The 27,849-nt window shown below is 40.5% G+C and overlaps 1 protein-coding gene across 1 annotated transcript; it reads right to left on the reverse strand.

The window, feature by feature from the left end:
- Nucleotides 1–6,199: 6,199 nt before the first annotated feature.
- SLC10A6 (solute carrier family 10 member 6) lies at nt 6,200–25,929 on the reverse strand. Its single transcript, XM_032632962.1, is given in 7 exon segments — nt 6,200–6,768; nt 7,888–8,045; nt 10,138–10,313; nt 13,330–13,418; nt 14,987–15,070; nt 15,073–15,104; nt 25,553–25,929. Coding segments are annotated over 7 exon segments (1,134 nt in total). The 3' UTR covers nt 6,200–6,550.
- Nucleotides 25,930–27,849: the final 1,920 nt, after the last annotated feature.

Consider the following 27,849-nt stretch of genomic DNA (forward strand, 5'->3'; position numbering starts at 1 on the left):
TCATTAATCATTAGAGAAATGCAAGTCAAAACAACAATGAGGGCTTCCCTGGTGGCGCAGTGGTTGAGAGTCCGCCTGCCGGTGCAGGGGACGCGGGTTCGTGCCCCGGTCTGGGAAGATCCCACATGCCGCGGAGCGGCTGGGCCCGTGAGCCATGGCCGCTGAGCCTGCGCATCCGGAGCCTGTGCTCCGCAACGGGAGAGGCCACAACAGTAAGAGGCCCGCGTACTGCAAAAAAAAAAGAAACCAAAACAAATGACAAACAGACCGAAAAAAAAAAAAAAAACCCTTTGTGAAAAAAAAAAAAAAAAAAAAACAATGAGCTATCATCTCACACTGGTCAGAATGGCCATCATCAAAAAATCTAGAAACAATAAATGCTGGAGAGGGTGTGGAGAAAAGGGAGCACTCTTGCACTGTTGGTGGGAATGTGAATTGATACAGCCACTGTGGAAAACAGTATGGATTTTCCTTAAAAAACTAAAAATAGAAGTACCATATGACCCAGCAATCCCACTACTGGGCATATACCCGGAGAATACCATAATTCAAAAAGAGTCATGTACCAAAATGTTCAGTGCAGCTCTATTTACAATAGCCAGGACATGGAAGCCACCTAAGTGTCCATCCACAGATGAATGGATAAAGAAGATGTGGCACATATATACAATGGAATATTACTCAGCCATAAAAAGAAACAAAATTGAGTTATTTGTAGTGAGGTGGATGGACCTAGAGTCTGTCATACAGAGTGAAGTAAGTCAGAAAGAGAAAAAGAAATACCATATGCTAACACATATATATGGAATCTTAGGGGGAAAAAAAAAGGTCATGAAGAACCTAGGGGCAAGACGGGAATAAAGACACACACCTACTAGAGAATGGACTTGAGGATATGGGGAGGGGAAAGGGTAAGCTGTGACAAGGTGAGAGAGTGGCATGGACATATATACACTACCAAATGTAAAATAGATAGCTAGTGGGATGCAGCCACATAGCACAGGGAGATCAGCTCTGTGCTTTGTGGTGGGATAGGGAGGATGGGAGGGAGGGAGATGCAAGAGGGAAGAGATATGGGAACATATGTATATGTATAACTGATTCACTTTGTTATAAAGCAGAAACTAACACACCATTGTAAAGCAATTATACTCCAATAAAGATACTAAGAAAATTTTTAAAATAAAAAAATAAAAATAAAGTCTATCTTGACTAAGTATTGATACCCCAACTTTCTTTCGTTTTCTATTTGCATGCAATACCTTTTTCAGTCCCCTCGCTTTCAGTCTATGTGTCTTTTGATCTGAAGTGGGTCTCTTGTAGGCAGCATATATATGTGTCTTTTATCTTTTTAAATCCATTCAGCCACTTTATGTCTTTTGATTGAAGCATTTAGTCCATTTATATTTAAAGTAATTATTAATAGGTATATACTTACTGGCATTTTGTTCATTGTTTTCTGGTTGTTTTGAAGCTCCTTTTTGTTCCTTTCTTCTTCTTTTGTCCTCTTCCCTTAGAATTTGATGATTATCTTTAATGTTTGGACTCCTTTATCTTTTTTGTGTGTGTATCTATTTTGGATTTTTTGTTTTGTCATTACCATGAGGTTTAAATATAACAAGCTCTGTACACACACATATATATATAAACATATATATAAATTTAAGTTGATCTCAAGTTCAAATGCATTGTAACAGCCCTACATATTTGCTCCCTCTCCGCACATTTAATGTGTTTGACATCATATTTCACATCTTTTGGTTTTGTGTATCCCTTAACTAATTATTTTGGATATGGATGATTTTAATACTTTTGTCTTTTAACTTTCCTACTAGCTTTATAAGTAGTTGATCTACTACCTTTACTGTATATTTGCCTTTACCAATGAGATTTTTCCTTTTGTAATTTTCATATTTCTACTGTGGCCTTTTCTTTTCCACTTAGAGACATCTCTTTAACATTTCTTGTACAGCTGATTTAGTTGTGCTGAACTCTCTTAGCTTTTAAAACTTCTCTGTAAAACTCTTTCTCTCTCCTTCAAATCGGAACGATAGCCTTGCTGGGTAGGGTACTCTTGGTTGTAGGTTTTCTCCATCACTTTGAATATATCATGCCACTCCCTTCTGGCCTGCAGAGTGTCTACTAAAATGTCAGCTGACAGTCTTATGGGAATTTCCTTGTACATAACTAATTGCTTTTCCCTTGCTGTTTTTAAGATTCTCACTTTAACTTCTGTCATTTTACTTACAGAGTGTCTTAATGTGGACCTCTTTAGGTTGATCTTGTTTGGGACTCTCTGTGATTCCTGAACCCGAATGCCTGATTTTTTCTTCCCAGTTTAGGGAAATTTTCAGCTATTATGTCTTCAAATATGTTCTCTGCACCTTTCTCTCTCTCTCTCTTCCTCTGTGACCCCATAATGTGAATGTTAGCATGCTCGATGTTGTCCTGGAGGTCTCTTAAACTGTTTTTTCGTTTGTTTGTTTTTCTTTTTCTTTTCAGCTTAAGTGATTTCCTCTGCTGTCTTCCAGTTCACTGATCCATTCTTTCATATCATCTAATCTACTGTTGATTCCTTCTAGTATTTTTTTTATTTCTGTTCTCGTACTCTTCAGCTCTGTTTCGTTCTTTATATTTTCTAGCTCTTTGTTAAACTTCTCACTGTGTTCATCCATTTTTCTCTTGAGTTTGTTGAGCATCTTTATGATCGTTACCTTAAACTTTATTGGGTACACTGCTTATCTCCACTTAGTTTTTCTGGGATTTTGTCTTGTTCCTCATTTGGAACATATTTCTTTGTCTCTTCATTTTGCCTAATTCTCTGTGTTTGTATGTATTTGTATGTATTAGGTAGGTTGGTTATGTTTCCCAATCTTAGAGAAGTGCCCTTATGTCGGAGACATTCTATGGGTCTGAGCAGCACACTCCTCTCTGTTCACCAGAGCTATATGCTCTACGGGTTCCCCCTATGTTGACTGCATGGGCCCTTTTTCTATGCCAGGGCTGACTACAGTGGGCACGCTGTTAGGCGAGGCTGGTGCTGGCCTGGTTGCCTGCCAGGCCCTGCCTAGTGCAGTGGCTGCTGGCCCACTGGTGGGCAGTGTTAGGTCCCAGTGTGGTTGGCTGCAGAGCCTAGAGACTGCCAAAACCAGTGCCAGCCCGTTGGTAGACTGGGCAGGGTCTCAGAGCAGCTGGCTGCAGAGCCCAGGGCATCGCAGGACTGGTTCCAACCCGCTAGTGGGCAGCATATCATCCTTTTTAAGAAAGGAAACTGAAGTTCAGGGGGATTATCACTTGCTCAACGTTGTCCAAATAACAGAGCTGGGATTCAATGCTAGGACTACGTGACTTCAACCCACAAGTCCTGAAGCGTCCTAGCTCTTTAAGTGGATCACAACAAGTAGCCCTGGCAAAGACTGTGTTCTTTACACTCTGCTACCTCAAATATCCACCTGGCTCTTTTCCAGACACAGAGCTGGACTCATTCTGCTTAACATTATTTCTCTGGCCCCCCTTCTGAGCTTCATATAGGCCCTGCTTTTATGAAAGCATGATTATTGAGATCAGTTAGAATACAATTTATTCAGTTAGAGCTTTTGTTTAGTTACATTCTTCTTTTTAAAGATAATGTGTGGCCTCCTGGACAACTTGCTATTTCTAGTTCTTCTCAGTAACACGTTTACATACCATCTCTGGAAATGGCAGTCTTCCAATGTGACTACTTTCAAACCCTTACATTGATTTGTGTTGTTTCTGTCTTAAGGGATGGCTTTTGGTAGACTTCTCTCCAGACCTGTCCTGATTGTGGTAAATACTGACCATGCAGTTAATACTTCAGAATGGAACACTGGAATTTACCATTTTATGTTAGGTGCCTATGTAGAGGAACAATTTAGAAATTCCTTTTTTGTGGATCCTTTAAAACTCCCTCATGGTAATGCTTATTTTAGAACTAGGGCTCTCTGAACATATAATTCTACTATGTTCACTGCAGCAGTTGAGAATTAACAATCATGTCACACATGTGTGTACTTCTTTTCCATATAAATATACTTGTGACACCCAATGGGGCTCTTTCTGTACTACCACAAAGATGTCCTTACTTGTGAAAATACCATAATAATCATTGTCATTATATATATAACCCACAAGTTCTTGAGTATACTTACAAAATAAAATTGTAAAGCACTAAATCTCAGACAATACACTTTCTCACACTCCAAAATTTACAAATAGAAAAAATGGAACCAAATGGAGTCCAACAAAAACACATTATATAGGAAGTTATGTGATGAAGGTGGCATTTCATATCAGTAGAGAAAAGATGAATCATTCAATGTATGATGTTAGGACAATTAGATTCTTAACACGCCATAGAGAAAAATAAATTCAAAATGGAATAAACATGTACATATTTAGTCCAAAGTTATAGAGAAATATATGGGACATATTTTTAATAATGTCAGAATAGAGAAGGAGGATGGGTTTTATCTACTGACAGTATACACAGCAGCTAGTAAATATGTGTATTAACCCCAAAAAAGAACTCCCTGAAAAAGGGCCAAATACATTCTCAAAGAGGGGTACGTCCTTTTCCAATTCACAATCCACACAAAATTATAAATAGTCTAACATTTGACAGATATTAAGGTCAAAAAACATTTTTTAAAAGACTAATAAAGTGGTATGTATAAAAAATATAAAACTTCCATACAGCAAAAGAAATTATACAAAAATAAAAAGACAAACGAGTAGGTAAAATATTGACAAAACATAGAACAAAGGGTCACTGTCTGGTTTATCAGTTAAAAAGGAAAAACTGCAATAGAAAAGCAGGCAAAGGGACTTCCCTGGTAGCACAGTGGTTAAGAATCTGCCTGCCAATGCAGGGGACATGAGTTTGAGCCCTGGTCCGGGAAGATCCCACATGCCATGGAGCAACTAAGCCCATGTGCCACAACTACTGAGCCTGCGCTCTAGAGCCACGAGCCACAACTACTGAAGCCCATGCGCCTTAGAGCCCGTGCTCTGCAACAAGAGAAGCCACCGCCATGAGAAGCTCGCACACCATAAGGAAAAGCAGCCCCTGCTCGCCGCAACTAGAGAAAGCCCGCACGCAGCAACGAAGACCCAAGGCAGCCAAAAAATTAATTAACTAATTAATCAATCAAAGGCCATTTCTTTAAAAAAAAAAAAAAGCAGGCAAAGTACATGAACAAGCAAGCATCCGTGAAAAATACTCTGCTTCACTTCATTGTATAATTGTAACAATGCAACTTTAAATGAGGTATTTTCACAAAGCAGAATGATCATTCTTCAGACTGGTGTGACTGTGGAAAAACCAGACACTCTCAGGCACTGCTGAACAGTGTTGCCAGAGAGCTCACTGCCCAACATTTTAATGTTCCATCAGCCTGGTTGCACATTTTCAAGTCTAGAGAATGATCCTACAGAAACACTTGCATGAAGGCACAAGTGTGTGTAGCGGCACTGTAACACCAAGTTGAAAGCTATCTAAGTGTCCATGACTAAGGGATGGTTAAATAAATTATAGACCTTTCATGCACTGGAATACTTCTGTAAAGCCACTGTTCTAAGGAATGAGGTAGGTCAACATAGACTGCCATGTAAAGATGCTCCACAATATTTCATGAAGTGACTTATGAAACAGTATATGTGGAATGATCTCAATGTTTTTTGGGTTTTGTTTGGTTTTTTTTTTTGCGGTACACGGGCCTCTCACTGCCGCGGCCTCTCCCACCGCGGAGCACAAGCTCCGGATGCACAGGCCCAGCGGCCAAGGCCCACAGGCCCAGACGCTCCGCGGCATGGGGGATCCTCCCGGACCGGGGCACGAACCCGCGTCCCCTGCATCGGCAGGCGGACTCCCAACGACTGCGCCACCAGGGAAGCCCTCAATGTTTTTAAAATGACATAATGCATAAATGTATATTAGAAGAATATACATTGTGTCTATCTCTAGGGAGTAAAAATATTAACTTCAAGTGTTCATTAAATTCCCTTGAGGCTCGTGATTACATCTATAAATCTAAAAAGATTTTCAAGCCCTTAAAAAAAACAATCATTTGAGAAAAGACCCCATTTTTATAAGAGCTGTATGCTTCCTCCCCAATGCCCCAAAGGACTTGCCCAAAGTCGAGAAGTCAAGTGGGTCCAGACTCTGTCCTTGCCCTGCAGTATGAGGTGACATCTCCTCTACACAGAGTTCTAACTCTTGTGAGGTTAAAATTCACAGCTTGACGACTTCACATAACAATGGGGATCACTCTTCACTGTATGGGAAGACAAGAACACACAAAGTAGCTAATAAATCTGTTGTGTAAACCCCCAAAGAAAGAACCTGAAATAGGCAGAGCATATTCTCAAAAGGGGATCCTATGACAAATCACAGTCCACACAGAAATATAAATATGTTGACCTCTGACACGCAAACATTCCCATTAGCCCTGCCAACAAGATTCACTCATCAGCTCTGCACTGTCTTTACTGGCCACTGAGGAAGACAGGGACCAGTCAAGCCAACAAACCCCTACTTGGCACATGAGATCTGGCCAGTTGGCATGACAGCCCTGTGGAGATCCATGGGCCCTGATGGCCCAGGAGTTAGAGCAGCTTCTTCATTCACCTCCAAGAAAGCACTGGTCTCTTTGGGAGAAGTGGATTTCTTCTTAAAGCGGGCTTCTACCCTTAAAGCGGGGTTCTTTATTCTGTGTTTGATCTTCAGTGTCCTCTTGTACATCTTATATGCTAGGTGTTAAAACATACCAGTATTAAAAATCACTTTAGCAAAGACTATAATTTGGTGACATTGTGCACTTGTCAATACTTTGGGGGTTTGTTTGCTTTGGATCGTATATGTATAAACACACAGGAAAAAGAAGGGGAAAAGAAAAAACTACAGAGCAAAATAATTCAGTGTATCAAGATGGCTATTTCTGTCTGGAATGGACCTATTGTGATTGAGACATTCATCAGGTGGCTGACAGCTTGTCCGTCCATCTGTCCGTCTGTCCATCCATCCATCCAGTCAGTCAGCAACTCCTGTGGAGGGCTTAATATGGGTCAGGTGCCCCCCCGGGTGCTGGGAGGTAGCTAGGAATGGGCCAAGCATACTCCTTCCATCACAGTCTCACCATGAGAAGGAATTAAAACCTGGATTTAAGACCAGGAGTTTTATTCTGCTAGACTTTATCTTGTGGGAAAATTAAACCCCAAGTGTTCCTTATATTAATTGTCTGTAATCAGTATATAATTATTTATATCAGTAATCATTGAGCCTTACGTTCTGAGACAATAAAAAATTTACAATGGCCAAGATTAAAATATACGTATGTTTGTGTACATATCTATCAATCTATATATTTTAAATTTACCTTCTGTGAACCTACATAATGACTGCCTGCAAAATGATGTCTTTTTGGCTGTAGGGATAGATAAGCGTATATATTTTTTAATATCTGTATGTATTATATTTCATAGTTAAAAAACATTTCACAGACATTCAGCACAATTCTTAGTCACATAAGTACTGTGAAATAACATTTGGAAGACTTTCAAGGCTCTTAATAAAACATAACAAATGTCATTTTTGAGATAAATAATTTGTTCATGGGGAGTTCTGATAGTGCATTGTTTTTGTGAAGATTGTTTACAATTATAAGCTCACTTTCACAGGTTTTTAAAAATATTTTTCTGTGAAACTTCCACTTGTGGCAAAAGATCTTGTTTATACATTTTATTTTCCCCAGAAATGTCAGGCTAAAAATGTATCACAAGGGCAGCACATGTATATTCAGATTGAAAAAGGAGTTAGTAAGCTGGGTGAACAATTTTCAGTCAAGTCCACTCAATGGGGGCTTTACCTACCTGCAACAATGAGAAACCCATCCAACAGCTGGAAGAGTCCATAGGCCAATGGGAAGCTAAGCATCTGGACTAATTGCTCGGCAGTGAAAGATAGGTGCAGCATGGTGATGCACATCTGAATATTCTGAGCTCCAGTTTCTAAGGAAATCGTCCTGCAACTACCAATGGAAAAATTTTACATACTAGTCCTTTAAAAATAAGGACTATTTTTAAATTTTACGTATAGCGATAAGTGCAAGCTATGAGCTGAGACCACTAAAAATGTTTATCCATTCAATAATTATTTGCTGAGTGCCTACTCTATAGGTGGCCTCTTGAGAGGCACCTCTGAATAGGGCCCTATGAACTCTGCCCTGAGAATCTGGGTGAAAAGACAAGAGATATACACATAGAAAGAGCACAAGACAAAGTATGATCGAAGGTCAGGGAAATGCTTTAGAAATTCAGAAAAGTGGCATAAATGGTTAGAGAAGGCTTCACAGAGGAAGGGTGAAACTAAAGAATGGAAAGAGGCATTTAATGTGGGGAAGTGATTGAAATTAAAGTTCTGGGGACACGTATGAGCTTGGCCTATTCAGTAAGCATTGCTTATGCTCTAAGCCAACCTGCGGGGAGTGGAGGATTGAAGGAGATGAGAATGGAAAGTTGAGTCAGACACAAAACAGTATAAACACTTGAAAATAAACATAAAAACCCTACATGAAAACAAAATGTCTAAAATGGTTTCTTTGGTGAAATGGTTTAGTAATAAGTTTTTTCTGCTTTCTCCTTTTCTATATTTTATTCATTTTCTAATTACAAAAAAAGAGAAAAGAACAGAAGAGAAAAGAAAAATAAACCTCACTTGAAAAAGAAAAAGCAGGAGGGAGAAGAAGGAAAACCTAGGCAGGACCTTGGAGGCTGGGTTAGGCAGTTTCATCTTCTCCAATTTATTGAATACAAAGGGCATCTTGAGGCTTTTACAGATGGCAGAAGAGGGAAAGAGACGTTTGATAAACCGGCTTCTCTTTGCAGACTGGACTGGGATGTGGAGGTAACAAGGGTGTGGAATGTGGGAGTGAAAATATCGTCACTAGTACAGGGCAAATTCAGTGCCTCTTATTTTATTTCTAGTCACCCTGTTGCACACTACACTTTCTCCAAACCACCCTCACTTCTTTCAGAGCCCTGTCCGTAACCTGACAAGATTAAGTGACACAGCTGAACCTCACACCTGGACCATTCACAAGGCAAATGCATTATCTCAGTCCTGATCTTTCTCAAGCCATCAGGTGTGGAAAAACAGGATTGCTGACTACACTTTGCCATAGGAATACCTTCTCTCCAGATCCAATTATATTTCAACTCCTCAGCAGTCCGTGTTCCTAATTACAGTCGTCCCTCTGTATCTGCAGGTTCTATATCCACAGATTCAACCAACCTCAGATCAAAAATATTTGGGAAAAGAAAAATTCTACAAGGTTCCAAAAAGCAAAACTTAAATTTGCCGTGCAGGCAACTATTTATATAGCATTACATTAGGTATTATAAGTAATCTAGAGATGATTTAAAGTATATGGAGGATGTAGGTTATATGCAAATACTATGCCATTTTATAATAGGGAGTTGAGCATCCTTGGATTCTGGTATCTGCAGGGGGCTCTGGAACAAATGCCCTGCGGATATGACTGTACGGACCTAAGGCCCAAATCTTAAGTCCACCACATTCTGGCTCCATGACCTTGGTCAGGTTACTTAAGCTCCCTGAAGGGTTTGCTCATCTGTAGAATGTAGAATGAGATACCCAGAGTATCTGCCCCTCAGACTTGTAGTAAGAAGGAAATGAGATACCCTTGGCAGAGCCTCACCAAGTACTTGGTTACTACCCTAAATGTTCCCCAAGTGGACAACACCACCCACCTTGTAAGTCAAAACTCTTTGTGGGGGCTTCCCTGGTGGCGCAGTGGTTGGGAGTCCGCCTGCCGATGCAGGGGACACGGGTTCGTGCCCCGGTCCGGGAGGATCCCACATGCCGCGGAGCGGCTGGGCCCGTGAGCCATGGCCGCTGGGCCTGTGCGTCCGGAGCCTGTGCTCCGCAACGGGAGAGGCCACAGCAGTGAGAGGCCCACGTACCGAAAAAAAAAAAAAAAAAAAAAAAAAAAAAAAAAAAAACTCTTTGTGCTTCCAGACATAGCCAGGCAGCAAAGCCTGTCAATGGCAGTGTGTTCAATTTGTCCTCCTTATAAAAGTTTATGGATAATTTAACTGTACCTCTGCCAAGATTGGTGGGTAAGAAGTGCCAGGAGAAAGCCTGTGACATGGCCAATCAAAGGAAAGATGAAGCTGATGGTCAGAGGAATGATATCTGAATTCCAAGATCCTTTCGCCAGCACCACACCAGCAACTGCAACCACCAAAAGGAGGACCCCACCAACAATGGCTCCAACCTAAGGCAAACCAATAAAAGAGGCACAGGTAAATATCACAGTCTTTTTGCAAAGTCCATCACTGCTCCAAAAGCCTTGGAACCTAGAAGGTTTTAGAACAAAGAGAGGACTTAGAGACCACCGAATCCAATCTCATTTTACAGAGAAGAAACCTGAGGTCCAAAGTGGTCAAGTGACTTGACTGAGCTAGATTTGATGAAGCTCAACACAAATCTAAGTCTTCTTATTTTACGATCAGTATCTTTCCCTCTCAAATGGAGGATTCTGCCAGAAGGGTTGGGTAGTGGAGTTTTTCGTGGATAGGACAAATTTGTGAAATAAGTGAAAATTCTGATAATAAGCATCCAACACCTCTATACACAACCTTGCAGGCCCCGCGCTGGTAACCTCTTGCCTGAGATCTGCCCTGCCTGACCATCCACCACTCTCTCCCTACCACCCCTTCAACCACCAGTGCCTTCTTGACTGCTCTGCTCCCTGTTCTTCTCTCCTCCAAATGAAATTGACCCATTCTTCATTAGACAACCTGAGCTAATATTAATGTAAAACGAGATACTATTGAAGATACTGATATCTTCTCCCAAATGAATACTGTCTCTTGCTTTTGTTGTTTAATAGAAACAAACAAAATTCAACAAAAATTTTTCCCAGTGGTCAGAGTTTTAAACCAGATAAAGAGGAAGCAAGACCCAGAATATGTGGGGGAAAGTCAGGATCTTGGCAAGCTCCCATTCACATCATGTAAACAGCAAACTATGTGCCCAGTTCAGCATCAACCTTGATTTGAAGTGATTCAGGGTGTGGAGAAAGACGGTCATGGGGAACCGAAACAAAATAAAAACAACCCAATGTACCAAAGATGTGTTCTGGGATCATTTTTACTGCTCAAATACAGGGAAAGACTGGGCCTCTGCCTAATGGGAAGATGCTGGAACACACAAAGGCCTCTGATTGTAAAAATCCTCGGTCAACTTTCTACCATATTATTAAATATTTTCTGCCACAGCACCTCTGGAATAGCCAAATGGTTTTTTTTGTTGTTGTTGGGTTTTTTTTGTTTTTTTTATTTGGGCTGGGCTCAGCTGGGTAGTTCTTTGTGGGGGGGGGGGTATTTATTTATTTATTTATTTATTTTTGGCTGTGTTGGGTCTTTGTTGCTGCGTGTTGGCTTTTCTCTAGTTGCAGTGAGCAGGGGCTACTCTTCGTTGCAGTGCACGGTCTCCTCATTGCGGTGACTTCTCTTGTCACGGAGCACGGGCTCTAGGTGCACGGGCTTCAGTAGTTATCACATGTGGGCTCAGTAGTTGTGGCGCACGGGCTTAGTTGCTCCGCAGCATGTGGGATCTTCCTGGACCAGGGCTCGAACCCGTGTCCCCTGCACTGGCAGGAGGATTCTTAAGCACTGCGCCACCAGGGAAGTCCAGCCAAATGGTTTTTAATTTGCTCTTTACAGACATACAGAAAATGTATCTGATTTCTCCACTGACACTGATGGCCTAGTAGAGGATCTGGAAACACCAAAATCATTATTTTTTTGTTAGATGCCCTTTTAAGAAAGTACTGCAAGATAGAGTACTTGAAAAGTAAGAGGTTCCCATGATCATACTCTCTCCTCCTGTTTTGTAAACAAAATTATAACCACACGCTGCCACACTGGAAATTTTCTCCTACTGAAATAACAGTAAAGTCATCATGTGCAATCCGGACGCACAGCATCCAAGCCCTCCTCCAGCTCCCTGTGTCCAGCTAATTTGTCTGCTTGTCAACCCCTCTTCTCGTTCTCCATCTCATCGGAGGACTAGGGGGAGTTGTTCAGTCTTGTGCCAAACTGAGGAAGCAGCATCCATTCGTGCAGGCAAATGGAGTGGCATGTTCTGTCAGGTAGAGCCAAACATCAAGAGCTTAAACTGAACCAAACCATAAACCCCAAACTAAAATGAACTGACATTTATTTGCCAAACCTCCAATCAGCTCCAAACGTCTTTTTTTACAAATGCAAAAAATAACTAAAACATTTTTTAAATCTTCATGAAAGCAGTATATAATAAAAGTATATATCTTCTAAAACAATACATAATCAGAAAAATGGACAACACCCTAGGAGATGGACACCATTGTTGAGAACACCTCCTCTCAAGCCACATAACTTTTTTCTTCCGTCTTTAAAAACCTCTTTTATTTATTTATTTTTTTAAACATCTTTATTGGAGGATAATTGCTTTACAATGGTGTGTTAGTTGCTGCTGTATGACAAAGTGAATCAGCTATACATATACATATATCCCCCTATCTCCTCCCTCTTGCGTCTCCCTCCCACCCTACCTATCCCACCCCTCTAGGTGGTCACAAAGCACGGAGCTGATCTCCCTGTGCTGTGTAAGCCACATAATTTTAAAAGCCATTTAACAAGGACATTGGCTTGTTTCCCCAGCAGACAAAAGACAACCCTGGAAAGTCAAGAGGAGGTAGAGGGTTCCAGCTCCCATCATTCCAGGGCCAGACTCCGCAGTGCATTCTGGATTTCATTCTGACAGTTATTCGTGTGGTCAGCAGCCCTTGTTTGTGTGTACAAACTCCATCTTTAGAGGCTCACCCAGGAATGTTTCTGAAAGACAGCCCTTCATCCTGCTGTTCCAGGAAGCCAGCCACACTCATAAACAGTGGGCCCCATTTCATGCAGATTTGAACAGCCTTTGTTTGAGAGCACCTGTGTGAAGCCTTATGAACAAATGGGTGCTCTCTGGCCACACGCAGGCCTAAGCTTTTCTGTCACTAAAGCACGAGTTCCATGCTTTGCAGGGTGTCATACGCCTCAGTGTAGGGGCCCATGGGAGTGACAAAGCAAGGCTTAGAGTGGAGGAAATATGGTGGCTGGATCCAAAAATGCAGAATACATAAAGAAAATTGCTAGGTGTGGGGCCGTGTCTGACTGGCCCCTTTGTTCTGGTCATTGCCTATGTCTATTTGTGAAGTCTCTGATTCTGAAGTGTGCTAACTGTCCCATGGAGTTGCTTACCTTAAGAATAATTTTGGATTGTTTGGGCCACCTATAATTCACATAGACACCAAAGGCCACAGGAATGGTCAGGCACACAAGGGTAATTCCTGAAGAGAAGAAAAATCTGTCAGATGGTATCCCCTCTCACCCTGACCACCCATTTCTCAACAGTTTATGTCTATTTCAATTAGATAAAAGCTTTAATTCAAGATGCATTTTATTTCTGCATCCACCTCCAAAAAAATGTGTTAATGTTTAGAAGACAATCTTTGAAGGGTATATGATACCACTGAATGCCGTCACAAACAGTCTCTCATTTCCCTCAGAATCCCTCAACAACCACATGGAATTTTAGAGACAACTGAGAATGTAAAGATTAGAAAACAGGAGGACCCTTTTATGTCTGCAAAATTCTTTGGTTGCTGTGTATGGGGTCACCACTCTACAACTATAGCTATTATTTCTCCATTTGAAGCCAATGGGTGATTTGCTTCGCAAGGTAAAGAATATCTATTACAAGACAAAAACAGCATTTGTTACAGAAACCAAAGGAAGTTCTTATATTTCCAAGTGTAGCCAGGTAACCCAAAGGCAGGTAGAGAAATACATCTTTTAATTAACACAAGTGACTAAAGACAGGCTCAACAGAGCAGAGGTCTACTTGCCAACAGGATCCATACACTGACATTTTCCAGTGCTACTTTCCAAATCTGCTCACTTGCAATACTAGCTCCAAAGTCGTATGAGTTGCTCATATTTGGGGCTTTAATTGTTTACAAGTGCCTTTTAGAGTATACTATTAAAATAGAATATATTAACTAATTTAGTGATAAGAAAAAGTTGCACATAAAATCATGATTTCTAAATGAAGATTTCACTCAAATTTTACAAATTCAGTGGGCTTCACCTGTTATCGGGACATGGCTCTATTCATGGTTCTGAACTATAGGCCATGGGTTGTAAGCTCTCCAAGTGATTACTTGAGACTCCAGGTTAACACTTTGGAGTTTACGAATCATGGTTTCTACCAATTCTCCAAAGACTCTGATAAAACCAGAATAGACATATCATCTCACCAAGTTTTTCTTCCAATCCTAGTGAGTCCACAGAGCTCTCAGAGTTTAAGGAGATAATGAAAGAGCTATGGGTGTGGTTGTGACATGTGGATATGCTTTAATACTCAATAGGAATCATTTATGTTGATCAGTAAAGAAGTCAAGGCCACAGGTGATATAAAAGGTGGGGCTGAGGGAACTAAGGTCTCATTAGAGCCACTGTGATTCAGTTCACCTGTGGGTCATAATGAGTCTAACTGCTTTCTAGTGAATTATATAACGGTTGTTTGGTTTTTTTAGTAAGTAAGTTTTCTGGCTTTGTTTTCAAAAGTGAACCGTTGTAGGGGTTAAGAGCTTGGACTTTGCAGTCAGATTCGTGAGTCAGAATTCCAGTCTGCACTTACCAGCTGCATGACCTTGGTTGAGTTACTTCACCTCCCTAATTCTGAAAATACAGGATATGGGACTGGTAATAGAATCTATACTGTAGGGTTATTTGGAGAATTAAATTAGATAACATATTTAAACCCCTGTATAAAGGAGACACATAGTAAACAACAGCTATTATTATTACCATCACCATTACAGTTACTATTTCATGTCACAAGCCCAATACAGACCTATGTTCTGATATGGAATGGTGAGATTCTGCTCAAGATTCCAGGACAAGGTGTAGAGATAAAGGCAGAGTGGCATCATTCCCGGGCAACCACTGTGGAACAAGTTGTCATACTGATGCTGAAAGTAAAATTAAAGTAGATGCTTAAGAGGGAAAGTTTGAAATGAAGAATTTAGTCCTTACCAAAAACAACTCCTGGGGTACAACTTCTTAGAGATTATGTAGGGTAACTTACTTGAAACTGTCTCCTGTTTTATTATTCAACAAATGATGACTGTATTTGTGGTCTAGAAAAAGATTTCCTGCAGTTCTTGCCATCTATCAATTAACTCATATTTTATGAGCATTTACTCGTCCTAAACATTCTGCTAGTCACTATAAGGATTCATTTTTTTCCTTGTACAGTTCTTCTTTATTGATATATAATTCATGGACCATAAAATTCATTCATTTTAAAGTATCTTTAGTATATGTGACTGTACTATTCTATTTCCAGGATATTTTCATCACCCCAAAAAGAAGCTCCACCCCATTAGCAGTCCCTCCCCATTCCCTTCTCCCCCCAGCCCCTGATAACCAGGAATCTATTTTCTGTCTTTATAGGATTTTGTCCCTATCTGGGTGATAAAACCAGCAACAAAATCAATCAGTAAAATTAGGGGAAATAAGGTAAATGGAAATGAGATATTCTTCAGGCCAACAAAATACTTATGTTTAAATCACTGGGGAAAATTACACAATCTGTTTAAGCACATACAAACTGTTTATAGACATGATTAATGCTGCTCTACAGATGAGGTGAGGCACAGGGAACATTATACAACACAACCCAGGGGTAAAGCAAGTGCTTATTCCCTTCAACACTAGGCTTCAAGAGTCTTGGAAGGTTTTAATATTCATAGTTTAAATTCTCACAGCAGACTGCCTTGCACATAGTATATGCCCAACCTGTGTTAACGGTACAAATGGCCTAGAAACTGAGGCTCACTACCTCCCAGCCCAGCGAGGAGGGGAAGGAGACCCTTCGTAGGACTAAGGTCTGCTGCAGAGATAGCAAGGGTCCTCCAGCACTTGATCAGGCCTGCAAGTTACACATCATTCTTCCTCATAATATGAATCACCAATGTTTCCATCTAATTACCCTGTCTATAAAATAATCTGTCTGTGATAACTTTGACATTTTCTATCAGAAGAATGTTTATATACCCAGCAAAGCAGCAACCATTATATTTCAATGATATTAAAAATACTCCTTCTGTACTCTCAATCACTGCTGGTGAAATGAGGATTTCCCTGGTGGTGCAGTGGTTAAGAATCTGCCTGCTAGTGCAGGGGACACGGGTTCGAGCCCTGGTCTGGGAAGATCCCACATGCTGCGGAGCAAGTAAGCCCGTGTGTGCCGCAACAAGAGAAGCCACCACAATGAGAAGCTCGCACACCGCAACGAAGAGTAGCCCCCACTTGCCACAACTAGAGAAAGACCGTGTGCAGCAATGAAGACCCAACGCAGCCAAAAATAAATAAATAAATAAATTTATTATTTTTTTAAATGCAAAATGGCACAACCCCTGGAGGGAGTTTGGTAATATCTAGCAAAATTACACGTGTTTACTCTTTTTTTTTTTTTTTTTTTTTATAAATTTATTTATTCATTTATTTATTTTTGGCTGTGTTGGGTCTTCGTTTCTGTGCGAGGGCTTTCTCTAGTTGTGGCAAGCGGGGGCCACTCTTCATCGCGGTGCGCGGGCCTCTCACTGTCGCGGCCTCTCTTGCTGCAGAGCACAGGCTCCATACGCGCAGAGCTCAGTATTTGTAGCTCACGGGCCCAGCTGCTCCGTGGCACGTGGGATCTTCCTAGACCAGGGCTTGAACCCATAGTCCCCTGCATTGGCAGGCAGACTCTCAACCACTGCGCCACCAGGGAAGCCCTGTGTTTACTCTTTGACCCAACAATCTCCCATCTGGGAATCCAGCCCAAAGATGCACTGTCAGATATTTAACTAATTGGTGACCCTTTCAGAAAACCAGACTTAGGTAATTCACAAATATTTGTATATATCCCTTCTCCTCTTTGTTTTCATTTAAACAATCCTGTTTCATAGCTGCTGTTTAGAGAACAGAGGCTTTGTCGTTTTCTTTTCAAAGCAACTTACTCTGCAGCTTGGTTGCTTTTGTTTTTTTCTCCACTTAATATCATAGGCATGTTTCAGGGCAACAGATATAACAAACTCATTTTTTTTAAAAGAACTGCAGAGTACAACATAAATATGCCATAAGTTCTTCAATCACTCCATCAATGCTGAAAATATTGAGTTTTCTTTCATTATAAGCAATGTATTAAACATTCTTATATATATTTCACTTGAAATAATTCTTCTCTTTCTGTAAAATAGATTCTCCAAAGTGGAATCGCTGTGTCAAAAGTTTGTTTTTTATTTTCATAGATACTTCTAGATTATTTTCAGAAGACCTTGTTGCATTTCACAATCTTGCCTGCACTGGAGGCAATCAATCCCTTTTAATTCTCATGAGAACATTGAAAACTGCATCTCATTCTTCTTTTGTTATACACCTGACTCTCTACAAGGTTGTGCTTTCTTTCATGTTTATTAACCTCTTGGATATCCCCTCTCAACAGCCTTTCTTGTCTGATTTTTCTTTTCTCAACCTGTAGGAGCTACTTTAAAATTAGGGTACATATCATCAAATGTAATACAAATATTTTTGCCAAGGTTATTCTATATTTTTACTATGCTTATGACTTTTGCCATAATAAATAACAGTGAGATAGTCAAATCTGTCCATCTGTCCTTTTTTTTTCCTGGTTTCTAAGTTCCTTGCCTTGTTAAAGATTTCCCCCTCTCCTGAGGTTATTCAAATATTGCCCCCACTTTTTACTTTTTCATAGGTTTATATTTTACATTTATATCTTTAACTTATCTAAAATTTATATTGTATAAGGTATCAAACTAATCTATTGTCTTCTATATTGAGAGGCAAGTGTGTTAAATTTTCCAAATAAACAATTTTTCACTAAACTGAAGTGCCAACTTCATTATATATTATATATACGTTCAAGTGTGTTCAAAATGTCCTTTTTTCCTAAGCAAATATCAGACTGTTTTTTTTTTTTTTTCAGACTGTTTTAATTATGGTGTTTTCATAGTGTATTTTTGTATACGACAGAGCAGACACTTCCACATAAGTCTTTCTTTTCAAACTTTTCTGAGCAGTTCTTGCATATATTTCACTCCATATGAGATTTTAAATCATCTTATTCTATTAAGAATGCTTACTTTGGGCTTCCCTGGTGGCGCAGTGGTTGGGAGTCCGCCTGCCGATGCAGGGGACATGGGTTCGTGCCCCGGTCCGGGAGGATCCCATATGCCGCGAAGCGGCTGGGCCCGTGAGCCGTGGCCGCTGGGCCTGCGCGTCTGGAGCCTGTGCTCCGCAACGGGAAGGGCCACGGCAGTGAGGGGCCCGCGTACCAAAAAAAAAAAACAAATAAAGAATGCTTACTTTGAGCAAAGTCTTCTTCCTAACTAGAGAGCAGATTAACGAAGAAAAACAGCTTGCCACAGCTCTCAAAACTTTGTATTCAAGAATAGTGTGTGTCTGGAACGCTTTTCCAAATTCCTAGTCTATGATAGTGCTACATTCTTGGCTCTTCATATCACCACATCCTGAAAGGAATTCCATATTACATCACTTTGATCTTGAACTTCTGGAGAACTAGCAGAGAATTTTCCTCCTCTATGGCTATGGCTCAAACACCAGAAAGGTAAGATTCATGACTGTGGGAAGCAAAGTGTGAGATTATATCAGACTGATTCTATATCCTTGATTACATAGGTTACTACTTCCACCCTTTATACAACTTCACGCCCATAATGTTCACAGTAATGGTCAAGGAAGGCAACAGATGACCTTGGTGCTCTGCCAAGCTGGAAAAGCACAAGTGAACGTGTCTGAATGCATTGGAGAGTCACACCTTTTGTTTTACTGCCATGAAATTCCAATGTAGCATAAACAGAGGATGTGGTCAACTGGGTCTCTTGGCTGTTCACATATAGGAAAATTGCTGGCAAAATCTGATTTCAGTATAACAAGATTCCACTTGCACTAAGAAGAATGGTGTCACCATCTGCAAACTGTTACAGAGAATAATGGGACAGATTAAGCAAGTCTGGACAAACAGGTAAATCTTGAACCTCCTTTAAAACATGGAAATTACATATATATGCATTATATTAAAATGTAGTGTCGATAAGTATACCATTTTGCAATTGGGGTTTAAATTATATGCCTGTTGTTTTAGTTTGAAACCAATAAACTCAGGAACTCTGACACTCAAAACTATGAAAGTACACACTTGCTTCCCCACTGAAAAAAAACTTTTAAATTATCTAGGCAGTCAGATGGACATGGAATATGCTATAAGATCAGATCAACAGACTTGGGCCTAGAGAAGAGTTCAAGGCCAGGTTTTCCATCCCTAAATATAAATGTTACTCCTGTCTGCTGCTTCTCAAGAACGGTAACCAGCATTTATTGAGCACCACCTGCTAAGTATCAGACCTCATTACATACATTTTCTCTTTTCGTCTATAAAACAACCCTATGGGTAGGTATTATTTTCATTTTATAGACAAGGAAATTAAGGTATATAGCATTATAGAAACACACTAAGTCACATGGATTCAATCTAAGTTCTGTCTCTCAAGATGATCTTCAGTTCTCCACCAGGCCCTGTCAGACAGATCTGAAGAATCTGAAGTCCCAGTTTCAGGGTTTCTGCTAAAGGATCAGGAGCTCCTTTAAAGTTCAAAAGTCAAATTTGGCCACTGAATCCCTCAGGCTCTACCACCACCAGTGGTCAGAATCCTTTCTCTGCCGCTGAGGACACAAACACGTCCTCTCAGAAGACTAGACCTCGTATAACAAAAGTTATCAAACTAAGAATTCCCTGGTGGCCTAGTGGTTAGGATTCCAGGATTTCAATGCTGGGGCCAGGGTTCAATCCATGGTCAGGGAACTGAGATCCCACAAGCCACATGGTACGGCCAAAAAAAAAAGTTATCAAACTAAAGACAGTGGGAGCTGTCCTGAGTTGTACCAGTAAACTGATTGCATTTCAAGAGAAGTTTCTGTGACACACACGAGCAATCAGAAACTTTCCTTCAGTCATTCACCCTCATCTATCAAGCCCCTGCCACCACCAGGCTGGCTCTAAGCATGCAGAGGAACAAGCCCTGGAGGAGCTCAGAGACCTAGTGAGGCTGAAAGTAGCCCAGCTACTGCAGTGTCCTCTGATAGATGACAAGAAAGCATTGCATATTTAGTGCTATGGGACAGAGGAGAGGCATCTCTGCCAAATAGTTTCCAGAGAAACACTAAAAACTGGGGTGGGAGAGGGGGATGCTTAGACTTTATAATTTGCTTTTCTTTTCCTATTGTCACAAAATACTTAAAACTTAAAAAAGCCTCAGATCCATTTCTGGATTATACCCAAAAGAACTGAAAGTAAGGACTCCAACAGATATTTGCACACCCGCGTTCATGGAAGCATTACTTACAATAGCCAAAAGGAAGAAGCAACCCAAGTGTCCATCAATGGAAAAATGGATAAATAAAATGTCTTATATGCATACAATAGATTATTATTCATCCTTAAAAAGAAAGGAAATTCTGACACAAGCTACGACATAGCTGCACTTTGAAGACATCATGCTAAGTGAAATAGGCCAGACACAAAAGGACAAGTGTTTTATGACTTCACTAATATGAGATACCTAAAGTAGTCAAATTCATAGAAACAGAAAGTAGCATGGCGGTTGCCAGGGCCTAAAGGGAAGGAGGAATTATTGTTTAAGGGATACAGAGTTTCAATTTGGGAAGATGAAAAAGTTCTAGAGGTGGATGGTGGTGATGATTGTACAACAATGTGAATGTACTTAATGCCATTGAACTGTACACTTAAAAATGTTAAGATGGTAAATGCTATGTTATGTATATTTTACCACAGTAGAAAAAAGACACATGACACAAATGAACTTATCTAAGAAACAGAACAGACTCACAAACATAGAGAACACACTTGTGATTGCAAGGGGGAAGCAGGCAGGGGAGGGATGGATTGGGAGTTTGGGATTAGCAGATGCAAACTATTACATGTAGAATGGATAAACAATAAGGTCCTACTGTATAGCACAGAGAAATATATTCAATATCCTGTAATAAACCATAATGGAAAAGTAAAAGAAAAAGGGACCTCAGAAAGTCTAACCCAATGATTTTACAAATGAGGAAACAGGTCCAAAAAGGTATGCTCAAAGACACACAGCTCCTTGAGCAGAGACTAAAACACAGGCCCCTGACACAGTGCTCTTTTGCCTGACCCATGTAATAATAATAATAACTCATACAGCATTTTGTGCCAGTAAGACTCTAAGCACTTTATATATATTAACTCATTCAATCCTTACAACAATCCATGAGGTAACTTATGTTTCTCCCTATTTTAGAACTGAGGAAACTAAAGCATAGAGAATTTACATAACCTGCCAAGAGGACCCAGATAGTAAGGGATGGATCTACGTTCTGGCTCCAGACTGGTGCACTTAACTATGACACTGTACTGCCAGATCTCAGTTTTCATGTCCTACTGTCCAAGGCAAGAATTCTGTCCATCCTTAGTATAGTAGATTGCAAAAATGTCCCCAGTTCTTTCTCCCGCTCTTTTCCATGCCCTCTGCACTGTGACTTTGCAGCTTACCCCATTGAGAGGCAGAATCTACTTCTCCAGTCCTTGTATCTGGGCTAGCCTTGCAATTTGCATTAGCCACTGGAATGTGGTGGAAGTGATGGTGAACTGCTTTCAAGCTCAGGCCTCAAGAGACCTTGTAAGCTTCCCAGACACTGTCATGTGGTTAGGTCTAGGCTAGCCTGCTGGAGAATGAGAGGCCACAGGGAGGAGAGCCCAATTGTCCCAGCTGAGGCCATCCAAGATCAGTCCACATTTAGCCAGTCCCCAGACATGTGAGAGAGCCCTGCCAAGATCAGCAGAGCTCAGTCCAAGGGCAAGATAATTTTAAGGCTCTTCATACATGTGGGCCAACTGTTTTCCAGAACAGTTATAATGGATGATTGGAGGAGACAGATCAGGCCAGCTGTTGTTGCAGCCTGTGAAGACAATGGGCAAAAGAAAGTTGGAAAAGTGCTGGGTATGTTTAAAGAACAGTTACTAGGGACTTCCCTGGTGGTCCAGTGGGTAAGACTCTCTGCTCCCAATGCAGGGGGCCGGGGTTCAATCCCTGTTCAGCGAACTAGATCCCACATGCTGCAACAAAGATCCCGCGTGCCACAACTAAGACCCAGCACAGCCTAAATAAATAAATAAATAAAAATAAAATCTTGAAAAAAAAAACAGTTAATAGTCCATTTTGACCAAAGACCTGTTATGCTTAAGGGTTTAATGGTAAATAAGCCTGCAGGAGTCAGTTAGACCCGGCTTAGGTTCTATCCAATTTAACAGGTGTTGAGAAGCCTTTACATGTATAATATGTTCCTTTTCTCCTCACAATACCATGAAGGAAGTACTACGATTTCCAGTTACAGAAAGAGGTCCCAAGTCAGGATATAAAGACAGGCAGTCTGACCCCAGAGCCTGCCTTATCCACTTACTACAAAACCATGAAGGAAAGACTGAAGGTAGAGAGAACATTGAGAAGATACTGCAATTGGCCAAGAAAGAAACTGTGGTGCCTGACCTGAGGTGATGGCAGTGGACAGACAGGAAGCAATAGCTATGGGTGACATCAAGAGGGTGGGCTACAGTACTAGCCAGAGGACTGACTAAAGAAAGTGAAGCATGAAGGGGAGTCATGGGGTGGGGAGGGACTGCGAAGATGATGAGTCCAGGTGACTGGGAGGATGACTGGTGTCAGCATCAGATACTCAGAAGGCAGAAACTGGTTCAAACATGTTGACTGTGAAACTCCTTGTTTGGTGTGAACGCATGGAGAACTACAAGTAAATTGAATGGAGCACGGAGTTAAGGCATGAGAAACACATTTAGGTTTAGCGCTCATCTCAAGAGCACTAAATCTAAATTTCCTCGTTTGTAAAATGAAGATGTTGTACTAAATGCTCTTGGATTTTATCCAGTATGAAAAACAAAATTTCTATCAATGACTGCCTAGTGAGTTTTGCTTAAGTTATTTTTGTTGGTAATCAAGTAAGAAAAACATAGTGAACTTGTAGATTGTTTCACTTGATAATACTGAATTTCCTATTTGCAATTTTTACTGAGAATTAAGATTTATTACTCTTGTATCTATAAGCTTTTGAAAATCTAATATTTAGTCCCCATTTTAAATTTTCATTTCTTAGAATTTAAATTTTATGCTTGTTTTTTGTTTTGTTTGTGAGTCTCAAAATCAAATTTTTATAAGAAAAATGGGAAAGTAGCTAATATTTACTACATACCTACTATGTGCCTGGCATCCAACATACATATTTCCTCCTTAAAATACATCCTTGTGGGGAATAGGCAATTTTAACATGTTTTACAAATGACGCTTATAGGTTAAATAATTTGACCAAAGTTAAAAGCTAATTAAGGGAAGTAAAATGAGCTTTATCTTTTATAGACTTCCTATTAATTGGTGTTTTTATTATAATTTTGGCTAATAAGAGATGAAGGTAATAAATGTTCTCTTTCCCAGAACAGAAGTGCTTGAGAACACTGCTTAACGATTTATGTTCCTGCTCAGAAGATCTAGTTGTGTTAATAAATGGCATTGAAGAAAGTGCCTAAATTTCAGGCTGATGAGAAACAGATGTGCTTTTAAATCTGAGTTCTGCCATACTCATTTGTAGCATTTGGCAACATACTTAACCAATCTGAGACACAATTTTCTCAGCTGTAAAATTCAGAATAATAAAAGGCCATTTACAAGGTTATTTTGAGAGCCAAGAAAGAAGGGAAAGAAAATACATGAAAGCATAGACCCCATGCCTGTCAGGGTACTTAATAACTATGTTTCCTTTTTCTTTCCAAAAACTTTCAGGCCCTGGAATTTATCACTGTTATATGGACTTTGTGTAAAGAATATTTATCATTTCCCAATTATTATGTTAATGGTCAACTTAATTGAATTTGAATTAGCAGTGCACATTAGGGTTTTTTTTTAATTTAATTTTATTTATTTTTCATACAGCAGGTTCTTATTAGTTATCCATTTTAGACATATTAGTGTATACATGTCAATCCCAATCTCCCAATTCATCACACCACCACCACCCCACCCCCCGCCACTTTCCATGGGGGGAGGGTTAAATTAGCGATGCAAGTGATTCATTTCAAATCTTTGATAAGTGGGTAACTAGAAACATAGCCATATGAAAATTAATTATTGGTCTGTTTGGCATGAACCCATTAAAATTTATAGGTGAAATAAGTTCCATATGCTAAACATTCAGCACATGCAGGAAACTAGAAACCCATACCTGCCGCTGACTCACTAACGTCAACTCCCAGCACAGTCAGCACCTCTGATTCATTCATTGTATAATAAATCTCAACTAAATGACATACACATTGAACAGAGATTTAATTTTATAAGTAGTTCTTTCTCTGGGCAAAAGGTGAAACAGTTTGTTCAGAAGTAAGCAAAGATTCTAGAAAGACCACTGTTTTTAGCCCTGTCATTTTCTCCAGTTGTGGCTCCTCTGTTTTTTCCTCAAATGCTCTTTTCCCCATCAAAACAATACTCCAAAATACCTGTGACTAATTCAATCTCATTAAAATGTAAATGAATGATAAAGCTTAATGCTTCCTGGGGTATTTATCTACACCATAATTGGAAATAAGGTCACTGGCTTAAATGAAAGGAATGAGATTCTAGTAATGAATGTTAAACATCTGCAAAACAACAAGAAAGAACAGTTTTAGTCATAAGTCTTTGTGTTGCTCCCCAAGTCAGCTCAATAGCCACTTAAAACAGGATACATCTATCACATACCCCTAAAGCTCCCTTATCCCGTCCCTCAAAATACTTATCTCATAAAGTAGGTGCTCGGGCATCACTTGCTGATTAGAGCCATGAGGCCCTCATTCTGGTTATGCTGCTGCCACCACCACCACTACAATAGCTACCAACCAGTATCCTTAGCTTCCTGGGATTCTGAACCTATGTCCTGGGAGACTGTGAAACCAGGACTGTTGTTAAAGCCATCAGTGTGGGTGAGAATGGGTTCACGCCTAGGAAGGGCCATTGGGTGAGGAAGGAGACCTGCTTTCACTGTTGCATATGAACCCAACCCCTCTACTCAGAAAAGTAGTTGACAGTAAAACGGAGGACAATCACAGCAAAGTAAATTTTAAGTTCAGAAAGGAAAGTCCTTCTGGGACCGAACAAGTCTGTGTAAAATGTTTCCCAATGGAATGTCTACCTAGATTGGCAGAGTTTTTAACGCGAAGGTGTCAGTCCCCCCCCATCCCCACCCCCATCCCTGGCAGAGTGCTATCAGGGGAAGACAGCTGAGCTTCCCTAGTGTAACTTACCTGAGATCCATGTCTCCATCAACCCAGTAGGTGAAAATGTTCGAGATGGTTCCCCCTGGGCAGCACCCCATGATGAGGATAGCCATAGCTTGGACTGGCTTCAGAGAGAAGCTGATGACCAGGAGATAGGCAGTAAGAGGCATGAGCCCAAACTGGCAGAGCAGTCCCACAGCAATGCCCCAGGGTCTCCTGATGTGCGACCAGAGCCTCCGGATCTCCACAGAGCATCCCAAGGAGAACATGAGCAGGCCGATCATCACGGCTGACACCACTGTGAAAACAAGTTCCAGGTTCCCATAGACCTCCAGCCCCACTGGCAACTCCTCCTCTGAACTGTTGGCAGGGCAGGCTGAGCTGCTGGAACAATTTGCTCTCATCTTCTTATTCCTTAAGGCAGCATTACAAATGAACATCTGCCGCGATGGCTGGGCAGGTCTATCCTGCCACGTTTTGTAATAATTCCAAGTCACACATGGAGGACCATTCCAATAGCTGTTGGCCAGTCAGGTGATTCATCCTAATCTGATCAATTTATTCACAAGTGGCATTATAAAAGTAATTATCATGGGCATGAAACATATAATAAATAATATTTATAATATTATTATAAATATATATATTATAAATATAATAAATAATATTATTTATAATAATATAATAACATATAATAAACTGTGGTAATTACTTTCCACTTCTTTTCTTACTCACCAGTGAATATTCAAGTGAAATGAGACAAGCAAACACTGTCAAGTGGAGCAACTGGTATGCCGTCAGAAATCACATTGTGTTCCAGGAGAGAGGTTGGATGGCAAGGCATAATTTCTCCAAGTTCAGTGGGGATTTCCAAAAGCTAGGATGCAATGTTCTGCAGAGACAAAGGCTAACTCTGGAAAAAAGAAAGGCAGCTAAGCCAAAGCCACACCTCACAGCATTAGGAGAACTCTTCTGTTGAAGACATTAAAACAAAAGGCCAGTTAAGGAAATGTCAGGAGGGACTAAGGATAATTTCAAAAGAGCTTTGGAATTAGTCTCACTTTTTCTTCTTTCTATTTCTATTAGAATTTGTGTCTGAAGCCAATAATTAAACACCTGTAAAAATAATGATATTTGCCTCATGAAACATGTGGAAACTCACTTCTGAACACAAAGTAATTCAAGGGAGCCTGTCACTTTCTTTTTGAGATGCCTCACCCCAGGTCTTGTAGTGAGGTCTGGGAATTCAGCAAAAAAAATGTAGTAAAGAGCTTGTCTGGAAGGCTGAAGACAGAGTCTGAGGTCAGCCTCTGACTGCAGTGGCCCAGGGCCCCTCTGTGTGCCTTAACCACATGGACACGTGTTTTGTTGGCAAAACCAGACAAGGAAAACATAGTTCCATGAAACTGAAGCTCCAAAACAGCAGATGCCACACCCCTTCTCACAGAAAGCAGGAAGTATATTTGTGGGACAAGGAGGGACACTAGCTATGCATTGTTTATTTTTGGATTTGGCAAATTATTTTCCATGACAAAATGCTCCAGGCATGTTTGCTGTATTAAAAAAAAGTTGAATACAAATGTAAAATGAAATCTAACTATTTGCAGAAAGTATAAACTGCCTGAGGCAAACCCCCCAAAAGCAGCTCTGAAGGTAGAACCTTGCTGGAGGTCATCAGAGGTCAGCATGAGGACCTGCTGCCACCAATTCTTGTTTTATGCCCGAGAACAAGCCAATGTCTACACCAAGCTTGGTGAGCCTGTCAGGAGGCAACCCAGAACCATCTATATTGTGTTCATACAGAGCCAAGCAGAGAAATGAACATTTAGGAGTGGGTTAGGTCTCTGGAAAGCTACGTGTTCCCAGCTAAATGATGCTGAGGGGTGGTCGAGCTGAGGAGAAATGGAGGAAAGAGAGAACTAACATTTTTTGAGCACCTACTAAGTGACAGAGGCATGCTAGGTACTTTACACATATGTGGCTGTGTCTGGTGAAGCAGAAGTTTTTTTTTAACCTTATTTAGTAAGAAGGTATCAGATTATTTCTGTCTGGGTAATGTCAAAAAGTCCCTTGGCTAAAAAAAAAAAAAAGTCCCTTGGCAGTCCTTCTTTGTTCCTGAAATAATCACTTGAATGACCCTTCTTAATTATACAAATTTAGGTTTAGTAAGCCATTCCTGATAGATGACAGTGATAGGAACTTTGGTGATTTGCTTGGTATTCAGCTCTGATAGATTGGAGGAGGGGACTAAATTTGCAAAGTGGACTTAAGGAGTCTCCAAAGGGGAAGGTGTCCTTGGCCACTTGCCTTTTGAAACTCAGTGT

The sequence above is a fragment of the Phocoena sinus genome, chromosome 5 (genome assembly GCF_008692025.1).
Source record: "Phocoena sinus isolate mPhoSin1 chromosome 5, mPhoSin1.pri, whole genome shotgun sequence".
In the NCBI taxonomy this organism is placed as follows: Eukaryota; Metazoa; Chordata; class Mammalia; order Artiodactyla; family Phocoenidae; genus Phocoena; species Phocoena sinus.